We start from the raw sequence: 20,069 nt of genomic DNA on the forward strand, positions 1-20,069 counted from the left end.
GCTCCAGTATGCAGGGCAGACCCTCCTCATAGGGAAGTGTGCTGCCTCCCGGGAGCCCGGGTTAAGGATATCACTAGGAAACTTCCTGGCTTTGTATGGTACTCAGACCATAAGCCATTAATGATCTTCCCCGTAAGTGAAGATAAAGCTGCAACTTGTAGTCCAAGAGTGATCAAAAGAGACTTCAGGGCCTTGGCAAGGCTGGTAAGAGGATCCAGAGAACAGGTTGTTCTTCCCTCTCTCTTTCCAGTTGTGGGCAGTGACATTGGAAGGAATGAAAGGATCCAGTATATTAATATGTGGCTCCATGGCTGGTGTCACCCACACACTTTTGGGGTTTTCAATAACAGGATGGCTTACATGGTGTCAGATATGCAGGCATCAAATGAGAGACACCTTTCTTACAGTATCACATTACCCTTCTCCAAAGGGTCCTTTGTTCAGGAGATGCAGGGCTGAATAACAGAGCTCTAAACAAGATGTGAAGAGGGAGGGGGGATAACAATATCAGTCTTGTCTGTTACAGGCTTCGCTGATACACAGTCTCAAGTTGTGCCAGGGGAGGTATAGGCTGGATATTAGGAGGAAGTTCTTCACAGGGAGAGTGATTGCCCATTGGAATGCGCTGCCCAGGGAGGTGGTGGAGTCGCTGTCCCTGGAGATCACAGAATCACAGAATCAATAAGGTTGGAAAAGACCTCAAGGATCATCAAGTCCAACCTGTCACCCAAGACCTCATGACTACTAAACCATGGCACCAAGTGCCACATCCAATCCCCTCTTGAACACCTCCAGGGAAGGTGACTCCACCACCTCCCTGGGCAGCATATTCCAAGGGCTAACAACTTTCTCTGTGAAGAACTTTCTCCTCACCTCGAGCCTAAAATTCCCCTGGCACAGCTTGAGACTGTGTCCTCTTGTTCTGGTGCCGATTGCCTGGGAGTAGAGACCAACCCCCACCTGGCTGCAGCCTCCCTTCAGGGAGTTGTAGACAGCAATGAGGTCACCCCTGAGCCTCCTCTTCTCCAGGCTAAACAATTCCAGCTCCTTCAGCCTCTCCTCGTCGGGCTTGTGTTCAAGGCCTCTCACCTTGTTGCCCTTCTCTGGACACATTCCAGTATGTCAATATCCTTCTTAAACTGAGGGGCCCAGAACTGGACACAGTACTCAAGGTGTGGCCTAACCAGTGCTGAGTACAGGGGCACAATGACTTCCCTGTTCAAGAGAAGACTGGATGAGGCACTTAGTGCCATGGTCTGGTTGATTGGATAGGGCTGGGTGATCAGTTGGACTGGATGATCTTGGCGGTCTCTTCCAACCTGGTTGATTCTATGATTCTATAAGCTGTGGGATGACACAGCAGAGTTAGAGGGATGGGGTGCTAGTAAGTGCCCTTAACCTGTAGCCCTGAGGCATAATGCAGCACAGTTAACTTCTCACAGGGGTAAAGCCAGGGGCTCCTGAGGTAGTAGGGACCAATAGGGAAACAACAGTGAAACACCTCAAGGGAATTAAAGGGTGTGACACAGCCAACAGTCCAACTGAAGTGCCTCTGCATGAACACTTGAAGCACGGGCAACAAACAGGAGGAGCTGGGTTCTATCATGCTGCTGGAAAGCTGCAATATAGTGGCTGTTACTGAAACAGGACAAATCCTATAACTGGAGTGTGGCTATCAATGGGTACAAGCTGTTTGGAAAGGACAGGAGAGGAAGGAGGGGAGGAGGTGTGGCCCTCTATGCTAAGAAATGGATGGAGTGTGAAGAGATGTCCTTAAAGAACAGCCACAAGCAAGTTGAAAGGTTATGGGTAGAAGTTAGGGACCAAGACAACAAGGGGAACCTTGTGGTTGGTGTCTTCTAGAGGCCACCTGATCAAGCAGAGCCCCCTGATGAAGCCTTCTTACACCAGCTACAGGAGGCATCACGCTCACAGTCTCTTGTCCTGCTGGGGATTTTTATCCACCTCAACATCTGTTGAAACTGAAGCACAGCAGGCTGTAGGCAATGCAGACATGATGACTTCTTGGAATGCTTCAAAGATAACTTCTTAAGATAGGGAATAGACAGCCCTAACCATGGGGATGCAATGTTGGATCTGATGGTCACCAACGCAGGGAAATGCAGGGATGTCAAAACCAGAGGCAGCCTGGGCTGCAGCAATCACATGTTAGTGGAGTTCATAGTCCTAAGGATACAAGTCAGACAAGGATCAAAGTCAGGACCCTGAATTTTAGCAAAGCTGACTTCCAGCTTTTCAAAGAGTTAGTCAGCAGGATCCCCTGGGAAATGATCTTCAGGGACAAGAGAGCACAACAGATCATTTTTGGTGAAGTGCAAGAGCTCTCAATCCCCAGGTGTAAGAAATCAAGCAAGGCAGGGAAGAGACCGGAATGGCTGAGTCAAGACCTGCTGGTCAAACTAAAAGGTAAGAAGGAACTGCACAGGCAGTTCAAGCAGGGACAGCTAACTGTGGAAGAAGATAATGATGCTGCCCGGTTGTGTAGAGATGAGGTCAGAAAGGCCAGGGTTCAGCTGAACCTGACCTTGGCTTGGGATGTGAAAAATAAGAAGGGCTTCTACAGGTATGTCAACCAGGAAAGGAAAGTTAAAGAAAGTGAACCCCCACAATGAGCAAGAATGGTGAGCTAGTAACAACAGACATGGAGAAGGCTGAGGGTTTCCAAACCATTTTTGCTTTAGTCTTCACTGGCAACCTCTCTCCTCACACCTCCCAAGCTGACAGACCACAAGACAGGGAGCAGAGGGATGAAGTTCCACCCACTGTAAGTGAAGACAAGGATCATGACCACCTGGGGAACCTGTGCAAGTCTATGGGACCTGATGAGATGCACCCCTGAGTCCTGAAGGAATTGGCTAGTGTAGTTGCCAGGCCACCCTCCATGATGTTTGTAAAGTCCTGGCAGTCAGGTGGAGTCCCTGATAACTGGAAGAAGGGACACATTGCACCCATCTTTAACAGAGGAAGAAAAAAACACCCTGGGGACTACCAGCCTTACAGTCTCACCTCTGTGCCTGGGAAGATCATGGAACAGATCCTCCTAGAAGTTCTCATAAGGCATATAAAGGATGGAGTTGATTCAAGACAGCCACCACGGCTTTACTAAGGGCAAGTCCTGCCTGACCAATCTAGCAACTTTCTACAATGCCGTGGCAACATCAGTGGACAAGGGAAGACCACAGGATATCATCTATCTGGACTTCTGTAAAGCATTTGATGGTCAAAAGAAGGATAGCCAGCAGATCGAGAGAGGTGACTGCCACTCTACTCAATTCTGGTGAAACCTCACCCTGAGTACTGTGGCTCTGGGGCCCTCAACAGAATAAGGACATGGAGCTGATGGAGAAGGTCCAGAAGAGGGCCACAAAAATGATGAGAGGGCTGGAACACCTCTCCTAAGAAGACAGTCTAAGATAGTTGGGGTTGTTCGCCCTAGAGAAGAGAAAGCTCTGGGGAGAGCTTGTAGCAACCTTCCAGTACCTGAAGAGGGTCTATGAGAGAGTTGGGGAGCTACTATTCACAAGGGCCTGTAGCACTAGGATGAGGGCTGATGGTTTTAAACCAGAGAAGGGTGGACATTGAGAAGACCTTCTTTTAAGGTTGGTGGAACACTGGAGCAAGTTGCCCGGGAAGGTGGTGGAGGCCACATCCCTGGAAATATTCAAGGTCAGGCTTTCTGGGGTTCTAAGCAACCTGGTCTACCTGGGCATGTCCCTGCTTACTGGGTTGGACTACAAGACCTTTGAAGGTCCCTTCCAACCCAGTGCGCTTTATGATTCCCCGATTATTTGTGTTTTCAAATCTAAGTCAGTTTTGTTCTGTACAGGACATGAATCTGGACTGGCCAAATCAAGACAAAAAACAACCTTTGCTCTTTCTGGGGTACACAACACATCCAACCAGTGGTGGGATGTGCCATATGGGGTTTTGGCTCTCATAAACCGCAGCATCTACTCTGAGCTACTGTGTTACATTCCCTTCATAGAAAATGGAGACAGTGCAGTCCTTCTAGGCTGAATGCTCTCATCCTGACAGTCCTACATTTGCGATGCAACGGGATGAGTCAACTCTGGAGGTCCCGTACTACCCAGGAGCCTTGAGAAATCCCTTAATCATCCTACTGCACCTGCTTTTGGCTGTGATGCTGTGACCTTAGTTTGGAGAAGGCATTTGCTCTGCATTTAAAGATTACTGTGTTTCTAGTTTAGTAACTGCTGAACAATTGTTTGTGAGAAGGTTTGTGTAAGTTGCAAGACTCCAACTAAAGCAGCACACTGCAGAACTCCCAGGAACTTTAGGATTATCTGTTAGTGTTACTGGGAAATGAATTTTCAAAGACTTGTCTTCAATATTTAACCATCTATTTGAAAGTTTAAAATGCAGAAAGTATTACAGGGTTGAAATGACCTTAACAATTCCTTTGAGGACTACATTTTTTTAACGTTTAAGACATAACATTTAAGACACCTGCCTTTGCAGAACATTCTCTGCAGCCCTGCTTCTGAGCCTTGTCTGCTTGTTGCTGTTTCTTGTGTGATGATTGCTATGGGCATCCCTACTAATCAACAACCCCAAGTTGCTTTGGCACTCAGCAGACATCCCATCTGCTCCTCATGGATCCTGCTGAAATTCACTTCTATGTGAATTGGTTTTCTTGAATGATGTTGCACCTGTCTCAAAAGTGGAAGCTACAAAATCTCAAGAAGTCACATCCTGTTGTGGTTAAAACCTGGTTTAAACATGATTCACACTGTTGCTCGATTCAGGGCTTTTAAAGATAAGAGGATTCTTCTGTGCCTGGAAGAAGATTTCTTCCCAAATCACATCCTTTGCTACTGGCTTTACCGAAGTAAGCCTGATAAATGGCTTCTGAGCTAAGGATGGTAAGGGCACAGGGAGGTATTATGTGGTGTTTCCTCTCTGGGCTGTTCTATGCATGGGAAACCATTTCTATGTTTGGGAATGCTAGACAAACAGAAAAGCTTTGTCCTTCCCCCAACAGGAGATCCTCATGACTTTTACCATTGCACCAGGCATTTTAAATTCTTACCGATGTGAATCTTGGGTCAATCCGTTCTTACAGTTCCTCACAGTTCTTTCAGTTCCCTTTTCCTGTTTTCTGTGCTGGCTTTTCAAATTGAAGGTCGTACGGACAGGTACAGGTTGGAAAGTTGCAGAAGAAGTGGCTCTAATTACTTTTGTGAGCTTCTGGCTAATGAAGCACTTCTGAAAACACTGGCTCTGTGTGTGTACTATAGGCAGGGAGTGTGTTCTGGCCAGATGAACAAATTCTCTGTCTGACAAACGTTTATTCTGTTAACAGGCTGTGGGACATCATTTGATTTTCACAAAAAGATAGACTATTTGTTTCTCGTTGGTACTGAAGAGGGGAAAATCTATAAGGTAAGAATGGTTTCTTTGTCCCTAGGTTTATGTCCTCTGACCCATGCTTGTCTTTCATGTTCATCATCCTAACTGTGTGTTGAGGCAGTAACAAAGTAGGACTTCAGAGCCCAGTCCTGTACTTGAATCCCTGTGGTGAGCCTGAGACAAGCACAGAGCCATAGAGGGTTGCAGGGAGCTCTCTGCACAGACCCAATTAAGTCCTTATTTTGCAGAAATGTTTTTCATGCAAACTGCATCCCAGAGTGCTTTGTGGATGGCAGCTCTGCAATTGAGGTCCTAACTATGATCAAGAGCAGATGTTAAAAGGCATCTTAACTCTGTCCTCATGGCTATGAAGAAATGGCAGGAAAAATCTCATCTCTTTTTCTTTTTAGACCTGTTATCCCATGAGCAATGAGGCTAATGAATCCTTATTTCCCATGGATTAGTGTGCCGCAATTACAGCCCAGATCCTTTTCTTAATCCCACTTTCTTCTTGTTCTCCTATCTCTCATTCCTCACTATTTACTCTGGTCCTTTTGCCCTCTAATCACCACCACACCGTGGCCAGCTTGGTGATCCTGCCTCCATGCTATAACCCTTTATTTCTGCAGACAGTGATGGCTACCTCCTTTCCTACTGCAGCCTGACACCTTGGTGCCCAGCACTAGCTGGGAGCTGTTGGCCGGCCAGCTCCAGACTTATGACGAAGGCAACAGCCAAACCTTGTCAGCCTTTCTTAGAGTCAGGGCACTCTAAGAGCAGGGGCTCAGATGTTTGCATTCAGTGACCATTCCTTTTTATTGAATGTGTAAGACCTTAATATTGCCAAGTCCCATGTGCAGCCAGCTGTCTGAGATTACCAGTGAGATCGAAAGTTGTCGGGGAGAAGAGGAAAGCAGAGAATAGGACACAGACCTTGTGTTGTATTAACAAATCAAGCTAAAATAGGAAGCTTTGTCCTCTGCAGTATTTAGCCCTGAAAACAAAGCCACTAGCTGCTTACTCATTTAAATTCTGTTTGCACAGCATTTCTCTGAGCTGGCTTTGGGGCTTTGTTAATATGGTAGCCACAGGCCTTCTGTGTGTGGACTGGACTATCAGCAAGAGCCTAACAAACAGAGCAGATCCATCCAGCCATCCCTAGGGGATGCTGTAAGCTCCTTCCCAATGTCCCACCAGCAAAAGGGAAACAAAACAGAGGAAAAGAAACCAAAGGAAACTGTATTCTGAAATAAATATCAATCATTTAGGCAAGATGGACTTGACAAATGTGTGCTCCTTCCAGAGAGATGATTCTGATTGAAGCCTCTTCCTCTGCCAGGCAGTATCTAGGGAAGATTTCTGAGTAGTGCCCACTTGGATTAGACTAGAAGGATACAGAAGAGAGGTGTGAAAAGTGTGTGTGTGGGGGGGGTTGGGCTGCTGTGCGATGGGCAGTGAGATAGGTGCAATGGCTTTTTGTTGATTCTCTTGGGATACAAGGCATCTGTTCACTTGCGGGCAGATGTTCAAAGCTGGTTCCCTGGATATTGGGTACTGATGGTAAGGAACTGCATGTTTCAATTTCCTCTGTACTTAGGAGAGTGATGGATATCAGTGAACATGAGAGTGGATGTCAATGTTAGGTGACAGCCATCAGTAACCCTTCAGGAGGAACATTCAGGCTGGTGTCCTATCTGAGTTACATGGCAAAAGAAATTCTTCATGGAACAGCACTGAATAGGAATAGAATTTGGCAGCATTTGCATTGACAAATCTGAAGATCTGCCTTGGCTGATCTTCAGTGAAACTAGAGCTAAGATGAGATTTTAGCATAAGAGGTGATCCCAGCCATGAAGCAACACACATATTTTGACCATTTCTTGGGTGGGCAAAGCAGAGAGATGCTGTAATAGAGGATTTTCCTCTTTTATTGGTGCTGACTCTGACTTCAGGGTCACTGGTAAGGAACAAAACATTCCTGTGTTGGTGAGCCTGAGCAAAAAATGGGACTACTCTCTCATTGTGCAACGCTACTCTACAAAACTCAGGTGTTCCTGTGGGTGGGAAGAGGCAATCTTCCATCAGTTTGTATGCGCTAACATAGGGAAGAGAAATCCTGACAGTCATTACATGCTCTGTGAGCCAGGGATCAGACATGGGCTGCTCTCCACATGGGACAGATTTTAGGTTATTTATGAAATAAATTGGAAAGTGAACTTCAGTAAAGCATTTTTTCAGAGACCAGACATGCCCACAAATAGCATGATAATATGTTAATTCTTTAGCTGCAGAACAATTATTGTGAATTTATTAAAATTACGTAGTTAATGGTGTTCCTGAAGCCAAGAAATCGTTATCTTAATTACACACAGACCTATCTATTGCCCTTTTACATAGAGGACAAACTGTTTCTGCATGAATATGATTCTGTAATGCAAAACTGCCTCTTTGCATATCTTATTTTCTGTTTAGGAATTGTTCCACTTTGTTATCAAAAAATATGGTCTCTGAGATTCAGATTGAAATGCTGAGGCTTCAACTCTTTGGTTAGAATTACTTTTCAGTAAGCAGGATTTCAGCAAAGCATATTAATGTAGGGGAGGTTTTTTTAGTCCTAGGCAGTTTGATTGAGGGGGTAACAAATGAATATAAACAAAACTCAATGCAAGACTGTAGAGAAGGAAAAAGGGATTCTATTTTTAAACAAATCTTACTTCGTTCATACTCATTCTCTCATGTTAAGCACCAGGACATTTGTATCTCTGTGGTCAGGACAGGATTTCTTGTGGTTATACAGAAGACAAAAGATACTGAATCCTTATCATGTCTCTTGGGTTTTCCTTAAATGATGATGTCAAACTGGTTTCTAGGTAAGCTCCAACTTCCATTGATCCTTTAGTGATGGAGAGATCATTTGCCTAAGTGCCTAGTCTTGTTTTATCTTAGGCAAAGTTTTTTTTTCTTGCCTACATATTTTATGGCTTGAATTCTGTTCCTCATGTTCTTATCACCTTATCTTTGGGACTTTTATTTGTTCTGTCCAGTGTCACTTGATGATTGCATTTGCCATCAATGAATACAGTCTCTTTCTCATGCCATTTCCTGTGGTTTCTCCTGATGCATTCACATGCCTTGGTTTGCATTCATAAGCCTTTCTACAAGTCTTAGCATTTCTGTTACAGATCTCTACAAGAAGGCACTGAGCAAAACCCAAGGAGACCCTCTGGTGATGTTGATAAGAGCAGCTCACAACACAGGACATGTTTGTGTCAGTGCTTCCTGAAGGGCAGCTGAATGTCCTGATCCAGTGTTAGGTTATACTTTCTGTTGCCAAATACAAACCTACTTTGAAAAAGATTAGCTTTTAGGTTTCTGTAGAGCCTAAAGTCTCAATGTTTCTGTTACTAAAGAAACCATCTGCATCATATGGACACTAATAACCCTCCATTCACCAGTGATGTTGGAGGAGTTTTATGTCACACTAAGGTCTAGAACAAAGCCAAGTGCTGTTAATAAAGATTATTCATATGTTTTGTGTCCTTGGAGTTCTCCTTTCCTCCTAGTATTCCCCCACTATGTTTTGTAGCCCTGCCACCAGTCATCTTCTTACTTGTTTCCTGTGTTGCCATAGACACATCCTTGCCCTCCTGTGTCATCATAAAAATACCATTTCCTATTCATGCACATGTACCGTCTTCTAAAAAGGGGAAAAACACTCTCAGCAAATTGGACCAGTGCTCTAGAAGATCAGACAGGCTGCACAAATGCCTGCTCCTTGAATCTACTCATCCTTTTTCAAAGCTGCCTTGTCGGGAGTTAAGTGTCACATTTTCCAGTGGTTTTGTTTTCATCCTGACATGTGTCTAAAAACTGTAGGGTTTTGTAAGTGAATAGTAAGGGAAGACTTTGCCAGAAATTCTAGATAGCTCAGAGAATCATTAATGTCATAATTCTTTCTGAGTTTTCCTGAAGTTTATGGTGTTTCTTCAAGATGTGTTTTAGGAAGAACAGGGCTCTGTCTTGCACATCAGAGACAACATAAAAGGGTGGGATGAACATAGTGTGGGGATGGTCCTTCTGTGCCAGTGCCTGGAGAGCTGCACTGATCAAGGGCTCAACCCCAACAAAGCTTTAAAAACAGAGTGTAACAGTTCTGTTGAATGTGGATAAACCTAGTTAGAATCTCTCTTCAAAACTGGGGCATCGGGGACCTTCAATCCACAAAATTGAAAGAACAGATGGATAAATTAGCTTCTATCTCCTGTTGATTACTCGTGACCTGTTTCCCAGAAAAGTGACTTTCAAAACAACCAAGTACCAATTTTCCTGGTGGCTGAACATTAATAATTATGAAGCAAAGTTATGAAACATGCCATTAAAGGAGACTTCAGTCCCATAATTACACACAAGGACAGTAATTCAGAGACAGAGTGTGCACCAAACTGTTAGCAAGATATATGCACTGCCAGTAAGTCTTGGTGGGACATGAGCCACTTTTTTATTTCCACTTCCTAGTGCAGCAAACCTTCCAGAGGTGCAGGAGCTGCTGCTCTGTGAATAGTTTCGCACCCTCCACCCACTTCTATCTCCCCAACTCCTCTCCCACCACATTTTTTATCTACTTCACCAGTGCACAAGGGCTACAGAGGAAGACAGGTCTTATGATGAGTTAGAGCTTTGGCTTGCAAAAATTAAAGCTGTGTTACACTTTGGGAATCCTGCTGCTCAGGTAGGTGATGTGTTTCTGCATTCATTAGGGTGTAATGACAGGTGCTGAAAAGTCTGTGTGGTGGCAGTACTGAGGCAGACTGACAGAAAATCCTGAAACCAACCCCAACCTGCTGTGTGGATACAACTTGTGTGCAAGAACACAATCAAGAGGACATTGTTTGTAAGATGAAGTCCTCAGTCGTCTTGGAGGGGAGGAGTTTTGGGGAGGATAATCTCATGTTTCTATATACACAGAACTGACAGGATCTGGACCAAGTTCGATATTCTGCTTGTGCAGCAAGTGGATTCTAATTTCTTCCTCCCTTCATGAACTCAATCACAAAATTACTTTCCCAAGTTTACCAAATATTTTCCAGCTCCTTCACATATGCTGCATTTTGCCATTTAGTAGTATTTGCAGCTGTGAAGCTGCTGGCCTAGCCTTTGTATGCAGGTGTAGGATTTGGCCATTTTGCAGGCTGCTGTTGGCTAGGATATAGTGTAGCCCACCTGTCCATAGAGGTCATGCCTGAGTACTGGCCCATTTCTTGTGATGTTCACATCCCTCCAAGAAGTCACAGATAGCACAAGAGAAAGAGCTGCAGATCTGTGTGATGGAGCAGGCTTTCATAGCAGGCTGCTGCAGGGTCATGGCAGGGAAAGAACTTTAGGCTTGTTCCCAAAATCCTTAGAGCCAAAGCGTCTGATAGGTCATTCCTGTGCTGAGAACACTGTTACTGAAAGTTTGAACTGTGGCACTTCAAATGCAGTCAGTGTTGTATGCTGTGGAGCAACACAACAGCTTGCTGCCTTTTCTGAGAGCCTTTTACAGAGGTATAGCAGGAGGCTTGGGCTGGCAGGAAGGTGAGAAAACTCCTGTAGTGCAGAATGGGCTCTGTGACCTGGCTCTGGTTGTAAATCCAACCAGACAACTTCAATTCCTGCCTCTGTGTAATGCAGAAGAGAGATCAGTATCGCCTGCAAGTGGTCTGAAACAGCATGTGCTAGATTATTTAGTTTCTGTAGCACCCCTGGGTACCAGCCATCTCTTCCCAGCCAGTCCAGAAGAGCCTGAGAGGCCACACAAGTATTCAGAGGCATCTTTCTGTAGGAATATGAGCTCCACATGAAGGTCTAGCTCTGATCACTGACTATTTCTTTCCACTACAGTGTTCCAAAAGCTATTCAAGCCAGTTTCTGGATGTGTTTGAAGCCCATCACATGGCTGTAGACTCAGTCAGCTGGAATCCCTACCATATGAAAGTCTTCATTTCCTGCAGCTCTGACTGGACAGTCAAGATTTGGGATCACACCGTCAAGTAGGTCCTGCTGGGTGATGGCATGGGTGGGGAGGTCCAGCCTGACATGCCAGCTGTATGTGTCTGTTCTGCTCTTACCTCAGTCTCAACTTTCCCCTTAGTAGCTGGCATGGCTAATTGCAATCTTAGCTCTGTTTTTGGGGCTGATGACTCAGATTTGTAACCCTCAGGTATAAGACATAAGATTTAGCACTGGCTGACCCAGGAACTTGCCAAACAGTGCAACTCACCACAGAGCCTGCCTGCTCCACTTTGGATCTGGCTTTCTTCAAACAGGACCTGCTGCGGCAGGGTTATTCTTCTGGAGCCATGCTATAGAGAAATGTCAGCTGCTGGCTTATGGCCTCAGGGGCAAGACACCTCCTAAGAGACTGAGAGGAAAAAAAGAAATGAGAGCATTAGTGGTTGAGGAATGTCTGGTTTAAATCAGGAAACTGATACTGTTGTAAATCAGTCAGAATCAAATATTTGCTGTTGCCAATACTGCTTTAATAGTCAATGTTGTTGTCAGAAGTCCAGAGATGGAAAATTGTTTTTTCCAGTATGATTATTAACCAGAGAGACTCTGCCCTGCTATACATGTTGTAGGGAAGTTTTCAAAATGCTTTCAGAAAGAAAGAAACATGCTGACTTCCTTCTCTTAGCAGCAGGACCAATCCTGACCCATGTGGGTTGATGCTCAGCTTTGCTTTGCTATTGGCTCAGACCTTGGCTGTTATCTGACATAGAGAAATAACCCATCTCCCGCTTCTGCAGCTGGCCTTGAACAGCACATGCTGAAGTGATCATAGGTCAATGCTTCACTTCCAGAGTGGCATGTGTTTAAATGAGTTCTTCTCCCTGGATCTTTTTTTCACAGGACTCCAATGTTTGTTTATGACCTGAATTCTGCTGTAGGGGATGTTGCCTGGTCTCCTTACTCCTCCACGGTCTTTGCTGCAGTCACCATTGATGGCAAGGTGAGAGGCTGGGAGCAACACTGCTCTAATTCAAGCTGAGAGAAAGTCAGGGAAGATTATAGCTGAGCATGGGGACAGGTCATCCCAATTTGGCCAAGCATGTCAGGGGGCGGTAGATTCCCCACCAGCAGGAATCCACCACAGCAATGGGCTGAGCTGGCTGCAGCTTGCCTAAGATGCTTGCCTCAGGATGGCAGGTTCATTTTGTAGCTCAGGGATGTAAAACTATTCATTCTTTTTTGCTCAGTCTGATTAGGGAAGACATAGAAGTCATAAAGCAACAGAGATAAGAAAGCGTGGGCAGCAGCATTTCCTCCTCTTAAGGTCTACCACACCTCTAGAAGCATCAAGGCTACAAGTCTCTCTCAATTGCGGCCCAATCGTTCAAACAGTTGATGTTATATCATAAATCAGAGGGCTTTTAGCAGGTGCTGAGGATCAGCTGCATATCTCACTACAGCCTTGACAAAAGCTTTAGAAATTCATGTGGTCGCTCTCCACTAAGCACAGGTGCTTCTTGGGGGGCCTTTAGCAAGCCAAACCTCCCTGCAGTCCTAGTTGGAGGTACTCAAAGGATAGAGAGGAAAACACCTCTGAAGGTGAATTGCTCATTGCTTCTTGTGCTTCTCCTGATGCATTAATACTGGTGTGGCAAATCCATCTAAGTCCCTGCTTGCTCAACCACATCAGTGCAGGTATGCAGCTTGCACATGCCGGGGGGAAAACACTGAACTCCCGTGTGAAATCAGCTTATTAACCAGTGCCTCCCTGGGAGTGGAGAGATGATGCTCCTAGTATGAGCTGATATCAGGGCATTGGTTCTGAACATGCAAAATATCAAGAATATACAGAATAAATTGGTTATATACTTGTAGTGATGTTAAAAAAATCATATAATAATATGCCCAGGGTCAGCCAATAGAACTTTGTTCCAATTAAATAAAGATTTTCCCACTCTGTTAGGCTGTCTCCAAGAGTAATGATTTGGTAACAAAGTACTTAGACCAGTCCTAATATTGAGATGATGGCAGTTATGTTTTTGCCCCTAGCCATTCATCCTAGTAGCTCACATGGTTAACTTGGGCTTGGTAGATGTGCGACACTGTGGGCTGTATGTTTTACTGGTATAAATTGTAAAGTCTGTGCAGTTTGGGTAAATTAGCCTTAGATGGCTTTTATATGTCTCTATCATTGAAGTGATGTCTTGGCAACTTCATTGCAGTTTAACCTTTATGTTATAACAAAAGAATTCATTTCAATGATTCACTGGCACAGGCTGTGAATTTGTCTTTTCCAAGCTCAGTAATAGAAATTTCCTCACTGGGTCACCTGGTCTCCCTGGGAAGCTCAGAATACCACAGGCAGCAGAAAGCAATACTGATGATTTTCCCTTGCAGGCAGGGTTAGTTTTGGGCCTTTACTCCCACATGCCAAATGAAGAGGCTGTGTAGATGAAAGCACAAATCCAGGCTGGGCAGTGACTGGCTGGAAAGCAGCCCTGAGGAGAGGGACTTGGGGGTGCTGGTGGATGAGAAGCTCAACATGAGCTGTCAATGTGTACTTGCAGCCCAGAAAGCCAACCAGATCCTGGGCTGCATCAAGAGAAGTGTGGCCAGAAGGTCAAGGGAAGTGATTCTCCCCCTCTACTCAGCTCTGGTGAGACCCCACCTGGAGTACTGCATCCAGTTCTGGAGCCCCTATTACAAGAGGGATATGGACATGCTGGAATGTGTCCAGAGAAGGGCCAGCAGGATGATCAGAGGGCTGGAGCACCTCTCCTATGAGAACAGACTGAAAGAGTTGGGGCTGTTCAGTCTGGAGAAGAGAAGGCTCCGAGGTGACCTTACTGTGGCCTTCCAGTATCTGAAGGGGGCCTACAAGAAAGCTGGGGAGGGACTTTTTAGGCTATCAGGTAGTGATAGGACTAAGGGGGATGGAATAAAGCTGGAAGTGGGGAGATTCAGGCTGGACGTGAGGAAGAAGTTCTTCCCCATGAGAGTGGTGAGAGCCTGGAATGGGCTGTCCAGGGAGGTGGTTGAGGCCCTGTCTCTGGGGGTGTTTAAGGCCAGGCTGGATGAGGCTCTGGCCAGCCTGATCTAGTGTGAGGTGTCCCTGCCCATGGCAGGGGGGTTGGAACTAGATGATCCTTGTGGTCCCTTCCAACCCTGACTGATTCTATGATTCTATGAAATAGACGCATTCGGAGCTATGCATCTGCCTTGTGGAGGGCAGTCTCTGTTAATGCTGGGATTAAAAAAAAACCTACATTAACAGGACATTAACAGAAGATTCTGTGATACAGAAAACGATAGGATGTTCAGCCAGAACATAAAACATTAAAAGTCTCCTGTTAATAAAAAGCCTCTAGGTGTGCATCTGCACGTAATTATACCTGCAAAACTTGAGGGGTGCCTGGAAACAGTTTTAAAATCAGACCCTAACTGAAGTCTTTATGGGATACCTGCCTTATTTTGAAAAACATATTTCCTTATTCAAGCTGATGCTGTGTATCCAAAATGTGCATATCAGCCCCTAACTCTAAGACTGACTTGAAATTGGGGCATTTTAGTATCTAAAACTTCCTGTGAATCCAGGAAACTGAGATTTAAGAAAAGCTGTAAAGATCAGGGACATTATGATAAAATGTGTCTATGGGCAGCTGGATGTCTGCTTTGAACAGCATTGTTCACAAATACCCCGCGTGTGTATGTTCTGCTGCTGGTGCAGTGGATACTAACTGCTTCTACTGCTCTTTATCATGTTCTGGGTAATTTCCTTAGTCTCCTGCTCTGTGTGAGGACCATTTAATTTCAGAATTATCATAAATGATTTGCAATGAAAATTGCAATAAAATAAAATGATGACTGAGACATTCATATCCATGCCAACATCACCTGGGAAAATACCTCCCAATTGTATAATTAGGTGCCTAAATAAGTGGCCTGATTTTAAAAGGACAGGATAGCCAGCTGCTTTTATGGAAGCTGGTCTCTGCTTGGTGCACTGAGTAGTTGCTATAGAGCATTCAGTTTTGGTTTCAATCAGTGTCCTAAGACCACTGCAGTTTGGCTCTGTGACTGCATTTCAGATGATACTTACATTCCTTGAAGACTCCACAGTGGTTCCTATAGCAGAGAGGTGGAGAGATCCATTATTTCCAAAAATGAGTCCTGCAGCTCAGTTGGCTGGTATCCCAGAATCCTGAGGGAATTAGCTGATGTGGTTGCCAAACCACTTTCTATGGTATTTGAGAAGTCCTGGCAGTCAAGTGAAGTTCCTGGGGACTGGAAGAAAGGAAACATCACATCCATTTTTAAAAAGGGTAGGAAGGAGGACCCTAGGAACTACCAACCTGTCAGCCTCACCTCCGTGCCTGGGAAGATCATGGAAGAAATCCTCCTAGATGCCATGCATGTGGAGGACAGGGAGGTGATTCAGGACAGCCAGCATGACTTTACTAGGGACAAATCCTGCCTGACCAACCTAGTGGCTTTCTATGATAAAGTGACTGTGTCAGTAGGTAAGGGATGACCTATGGATGTGATCTATCTGGACTTCTGCAAGTCCTTTGACACAGACCCCCACAACATCCTACTTGCCAGGTTGGAGAGTATGGATTTGATGGGTGGACTGTTCGGTAGATAAGGAACAACAACCCCAACCAATGCTACAGGCTTGGGGAAGTCTGGCTGGAAAGCTGTCTGACAGTAAGGGACCTTGGGGTTCTAGTCAACAAACAACTGAATATGAGCAAGCAGTGTGCCCAGGTGGCCAAGAAAGCCAATGGCATCCTGGCTTGATCAGAAATGCTGTGTCCAGCAGGAGTAGGGAGGTGATTGTCCCCTTCTACTCAGCTCTGGTGAGGCCACACCTTGAGTATTGTGTCCAGTTTTGGGCACCTCAATACAAGACAGATGTGGAGGTGCTGGAGCAAGTGCAGAGGAGGGCAATGAAGCTGTGAAGGGCCTGGAGAATAAATCTTATGAAGAGCAACTAAAGGAGCTGGGGCTGTTTAGTTTGGAAAAGAGGAGGCTGAGGGGAGACCTCATTGCTGTCTACAGCCACCTAAAAGGACATTTTAGAGAGGCTGCTGCTGGTCTGTTCTCACAGGTGATTAGTGATAGAACAAGAGGGAATGGCTTCAAGCTGTGACTGGGTAGGTTTAGACTGGACATTAGGAAAAAAAAACTCACGGAAAGAGTGGTCAAGCATTGGAATGTGCTGCCCAGGGAGGTGGTTAGGGTCTTTTGGATGTGATGCTTGGGGAAATGGTTTAGGGGTGAACCTTGTAGAGTAGGGTTATCAGTTGGACTTGGTGATCCTGAGGGTCTTTTCCAACCTAAATGTTTCTGTGATTCTGTGTTGCCTTCTTACATGGATATATGCGAGTGAAAAAATTATTTGGGCAGCATCTACAAAGATTTCATTGATTCACCTGTTAAATTTTGAATAAGCCCTACTAGGGGCACATAGCACACCAGAAGCATTTGCAAGAGTTTAGAAAGCTGCTCCTAAGTGCCTGTCTTCATTACTGGCAACCACTAAGAATGGCCTCTCCCTTAGGTTTCAATTTGTGAGTGAGGACAATGGGCATTAGGGCCACTGAGATCCTCCAGCTGTCTGACCCATCATGTTGTACAGGCACAGCAGTTCCCAAACCTTGATGTTTGTTGCTTGGCATTTTATAAATACTTGCTGGTTCATTTAAAATACCAGTCTCCAAAGTGCGACTGTGAACAACTTTGTGGCCTGCTGTGTGGCTGCAGGTGGCAGAGAGCGGTGACCCATTCTCCTGTCTGACTCAGTGCTGCCCTTGCTTGTGCAACTGCCTGTCTTCATCCATGCTGCAGCCTCTAGCACTGACTGTTTGTAGCAGGACATAGACAGGACCCTGCCAATACATGAAGAGATGGAGCTTAGTCCTAGTCTATGAGGACATAGTTTTAGCCCAACAGCAGAGGCTGGGCTGTGGGTCACAGCAGAGAGAGCACAGGGGAACTGGCACAGCTAGGATTTATTAACATAGCACAGCCTTGAGAGATTTGCCCCAGAACACATAAGGGGACTGGTCAAAGCAGTCTCCCTGTTCTTGGGATGGCTGAGTAGAAAAATGTCAGAGAACTGAAGGAAAGACTCTGCCCAGTATTCAAGAGCACAACTGTGCAGGAAAGATTCGGGAGATCGTAGGACAAATCATTTAATGGGCTATTTGTAAGCACTGGTAGATCCCAAGGAACAGCCAGTCTAGTAAGGCTTTAGTAAGGCCATATCACATAAAAGTGTTCTAATACTGTTATTGAGACTAACAGCTGGTGGATCAGAAGTTGACTTCAGGAGCACTGTTAGCACAAGCTCATAAGCACACTAGAAGACAGGTGAGAAGGTGGATGTAGCACTACGGAAGTCATGCTCAGCGGAGTGTGCAGTACAACTACGGATGCTTTAGGAAAAGGGGTAGGCACTGACACTGAGCAGTAACTGTGTAGGCACTAAGCAAACAGGACTTAAGTGCATTGGTGCCTGAACTGAAATTGTAAAAGCCGAACAACCTCAGCAGCAACTTGCAAACAGTGAGAAGGAATTCAGTAAAGACAAACCTAACATGCAGTATGCACAGTAACTGGGGAAGCAGCAAGACTGTAAGGAAGGCTAGGGCCAAAGATTGCCTGTGCTGCCATGTCCCTGCTTACACTGTACTGCTGAGTCAAACCTTGGAAGATATAGGGGAGAGTCACCTCATGAGCACAGCTGAGGCTCAGGCTAGACTTTGGATGCTGGTCTCTAAGGAAGGATCATCTCTGCTATGGCAGAAGGAATTGCAGCATAGTGCAGAGGAACTGGCTGCTATCATCACTTCAGCTATTGCAAAAGTTCAGCAAGGATTAATTTCTCTGTTTTACTTTCACCTTTGAGAAGTGATTTGGAAAGTAACGTTAAATTTAGTACTAAAGTGAAGAGCAGAAGGAGGTTTTGTAGTTCATTCCAAAGCATGCTATTAATGTTAAAGAGGAATAAAAAAAGTAATGGGCAATGTAAGAGAATCATATTAGACCAAACTGAAGTGCAGCCAGCTCAAGGGTAGGATACATCAGCTATTTAGCACCAGATAACAGCATTAAGAACTGTGCAGGACTGAGACATGATGGAGATTGTTCTAATCACTAAGATTCTCAGAGCAGAGGCAAGCTGGCTGAAGTGGTGCCTGAAAAGGAAGTTAGCTGGGATAAACAAGCACTTTCTCTTGTTAAAAAATGTAAGAGTTTCCAGAAGAGGTCAAATGGTCTTCAGCCTGTAGGAAATAATACCGGCTCTTCTGCATGCTGAGGCTTTGATTTATTACCGACTTGTGGGAGTTGAATCAAATCAGCTGAAGCTGATACTGTTTTCCTACCATGTCACATTGGGAGCCAGTTCTTACTGAACCCAGAAAAACTAAGAGATGCAGCCCTACTAAGTGATGAAGGCCCTCCAGTTAAGCTAGGTGACACAGGCATTATCTTCCCCAGTGTCACACACAATGGAGCAGTGTCTTGGGATGCTGCAGGACAGAGGGATGTGCTTAGCCTTCTTCTGTACCCTGGGACATGCAGCCAAATTACAGGTGGCAAAGCTCACCCAGCTCAGCCCCAAAAGCCTGCTCATCCTCCTTAGCAAAAAGCTGCCTCTGAGCATACGTGTAACAAAGCTGGGGTCCTTCCTTTCACCAGCAGCATGAAAGTACTGTGAAAGCCCATGAATTTTAGGGTCTTTCTGTTGCTAGTATCAGGGTAGCTGAGGACCAGCATTCCTCTGTCACAAAAGCAAGGAGAATGTTTTCTGAGTTGGGTCTGCTTTTCTCCTGCCAAGCCCCCAGCTGCTCCAGGTGTCAGAGAAACCAAGGGCTGTCTTACAGCCCTTATTCATAACTAAAAAAAATGTCCCTCTAAAGAAAATTAACTGTAGTGGAGGCTGTCCTGGCTGCACTAGGGATATAGAAATCGTTCAATATAAGGCCTTCACCACATGGCAGCTTGGCTTTGATGCAAGCTGAAGCTTCCCTGCCTGCCCAATGCCTTTAGGGTGCTCCAGCAGCTGTCTTGATGCTAAAGAGGGGCTGGATGTGGCCTGCCCCCTTGTTAAATACATTTACTTTGAGAGTTTGCAGCAAATCATCTGTGGAGTTTGCAAATGGATGAGCTATCACGATCCAGTCAAGAAAAATGAGGTAAATCCATCACAAGGATAGTGAAAGCCAAGCAGTGAAAGAGATGTCAACTATTAAAGGGCAATGTAATATCAAATTATCCCTCACCTCTTGCTCTTGCACTGATTTTATTCTTTGTTGCCAAGCTACTAGATACATCTGCCTCATTCTTACATACCTATATATTTTCCCTCAGCCTTGGTTCTGTTTGCTATCAATTGCCAGACCACTGCTGGGAAAAGAAGGCTTGTAAGCCTGGAAGAAAAGCACAGCAAAGGCTGCAGCCACTGCAGACATAGCATGTGTTCAAGGCATGCAATAAAGGCAGGATAGGCCAAAGTAGCCCTTCAGATCCTTTCTTCATGGACCATAAAAGTTCAGTAATTTGTTCTGCTGGCAGAGAGATTAGTTCCTTTTGGGTGGTGGTGCCTGCATGGTCCAGCTGTCTCTCAGATTCCTGCCTGGGCTTCTCAGGCTGCTCTGATGCAGGGCAGGAGGTGACAGCAG

At 45.3% G+C, this 20,069-nt stretch overlaps 1 protein-coding gene across 1 annotated transcript in view; it reads left to right on the plus strand.

Moving 5' to 3' along the window:
* The window catches only part of DNAI1 (dynein axonemal intermediate chain 1), a 184,049-nt gene that overhangs the window by 120,059 nt on the left and 43,921 nt on the right, over window positions 1–20,069 (plus strand). Inside the window, exons 19-21 of the mRNA XM_054397521.1 lie at window positions 5,345–5,424; window positions 11,272–11,420; window positions 12,280–12,379. Coding sequence (XP_054253496.1) covers window positions 5,345–5,424; window positions 11,272–11,420; window positions 12,280–12,379 — 329 coding nt within the window. The remainder of the gene's footprint in view (window positions 1–5,344; window positions 5,425–11,271; window positions 11,421–12,279; window positions 12,380–20,069) is intronic.

The sequence above is a fragment of the Indicator indicator genome, chromosome Z (assembly GCF_027791375.1).
Source record: "Indicator indicator isolate 239-I01 chromosome Z, UM_Iind_1.1, whole genome shotgun sequence".
NCBI classification, from domain to species: Eukaryota; Metazoa; Chordata; class Aves; order Piciformes; family Indicatoridae; genus Indicator; species Indicator indicator.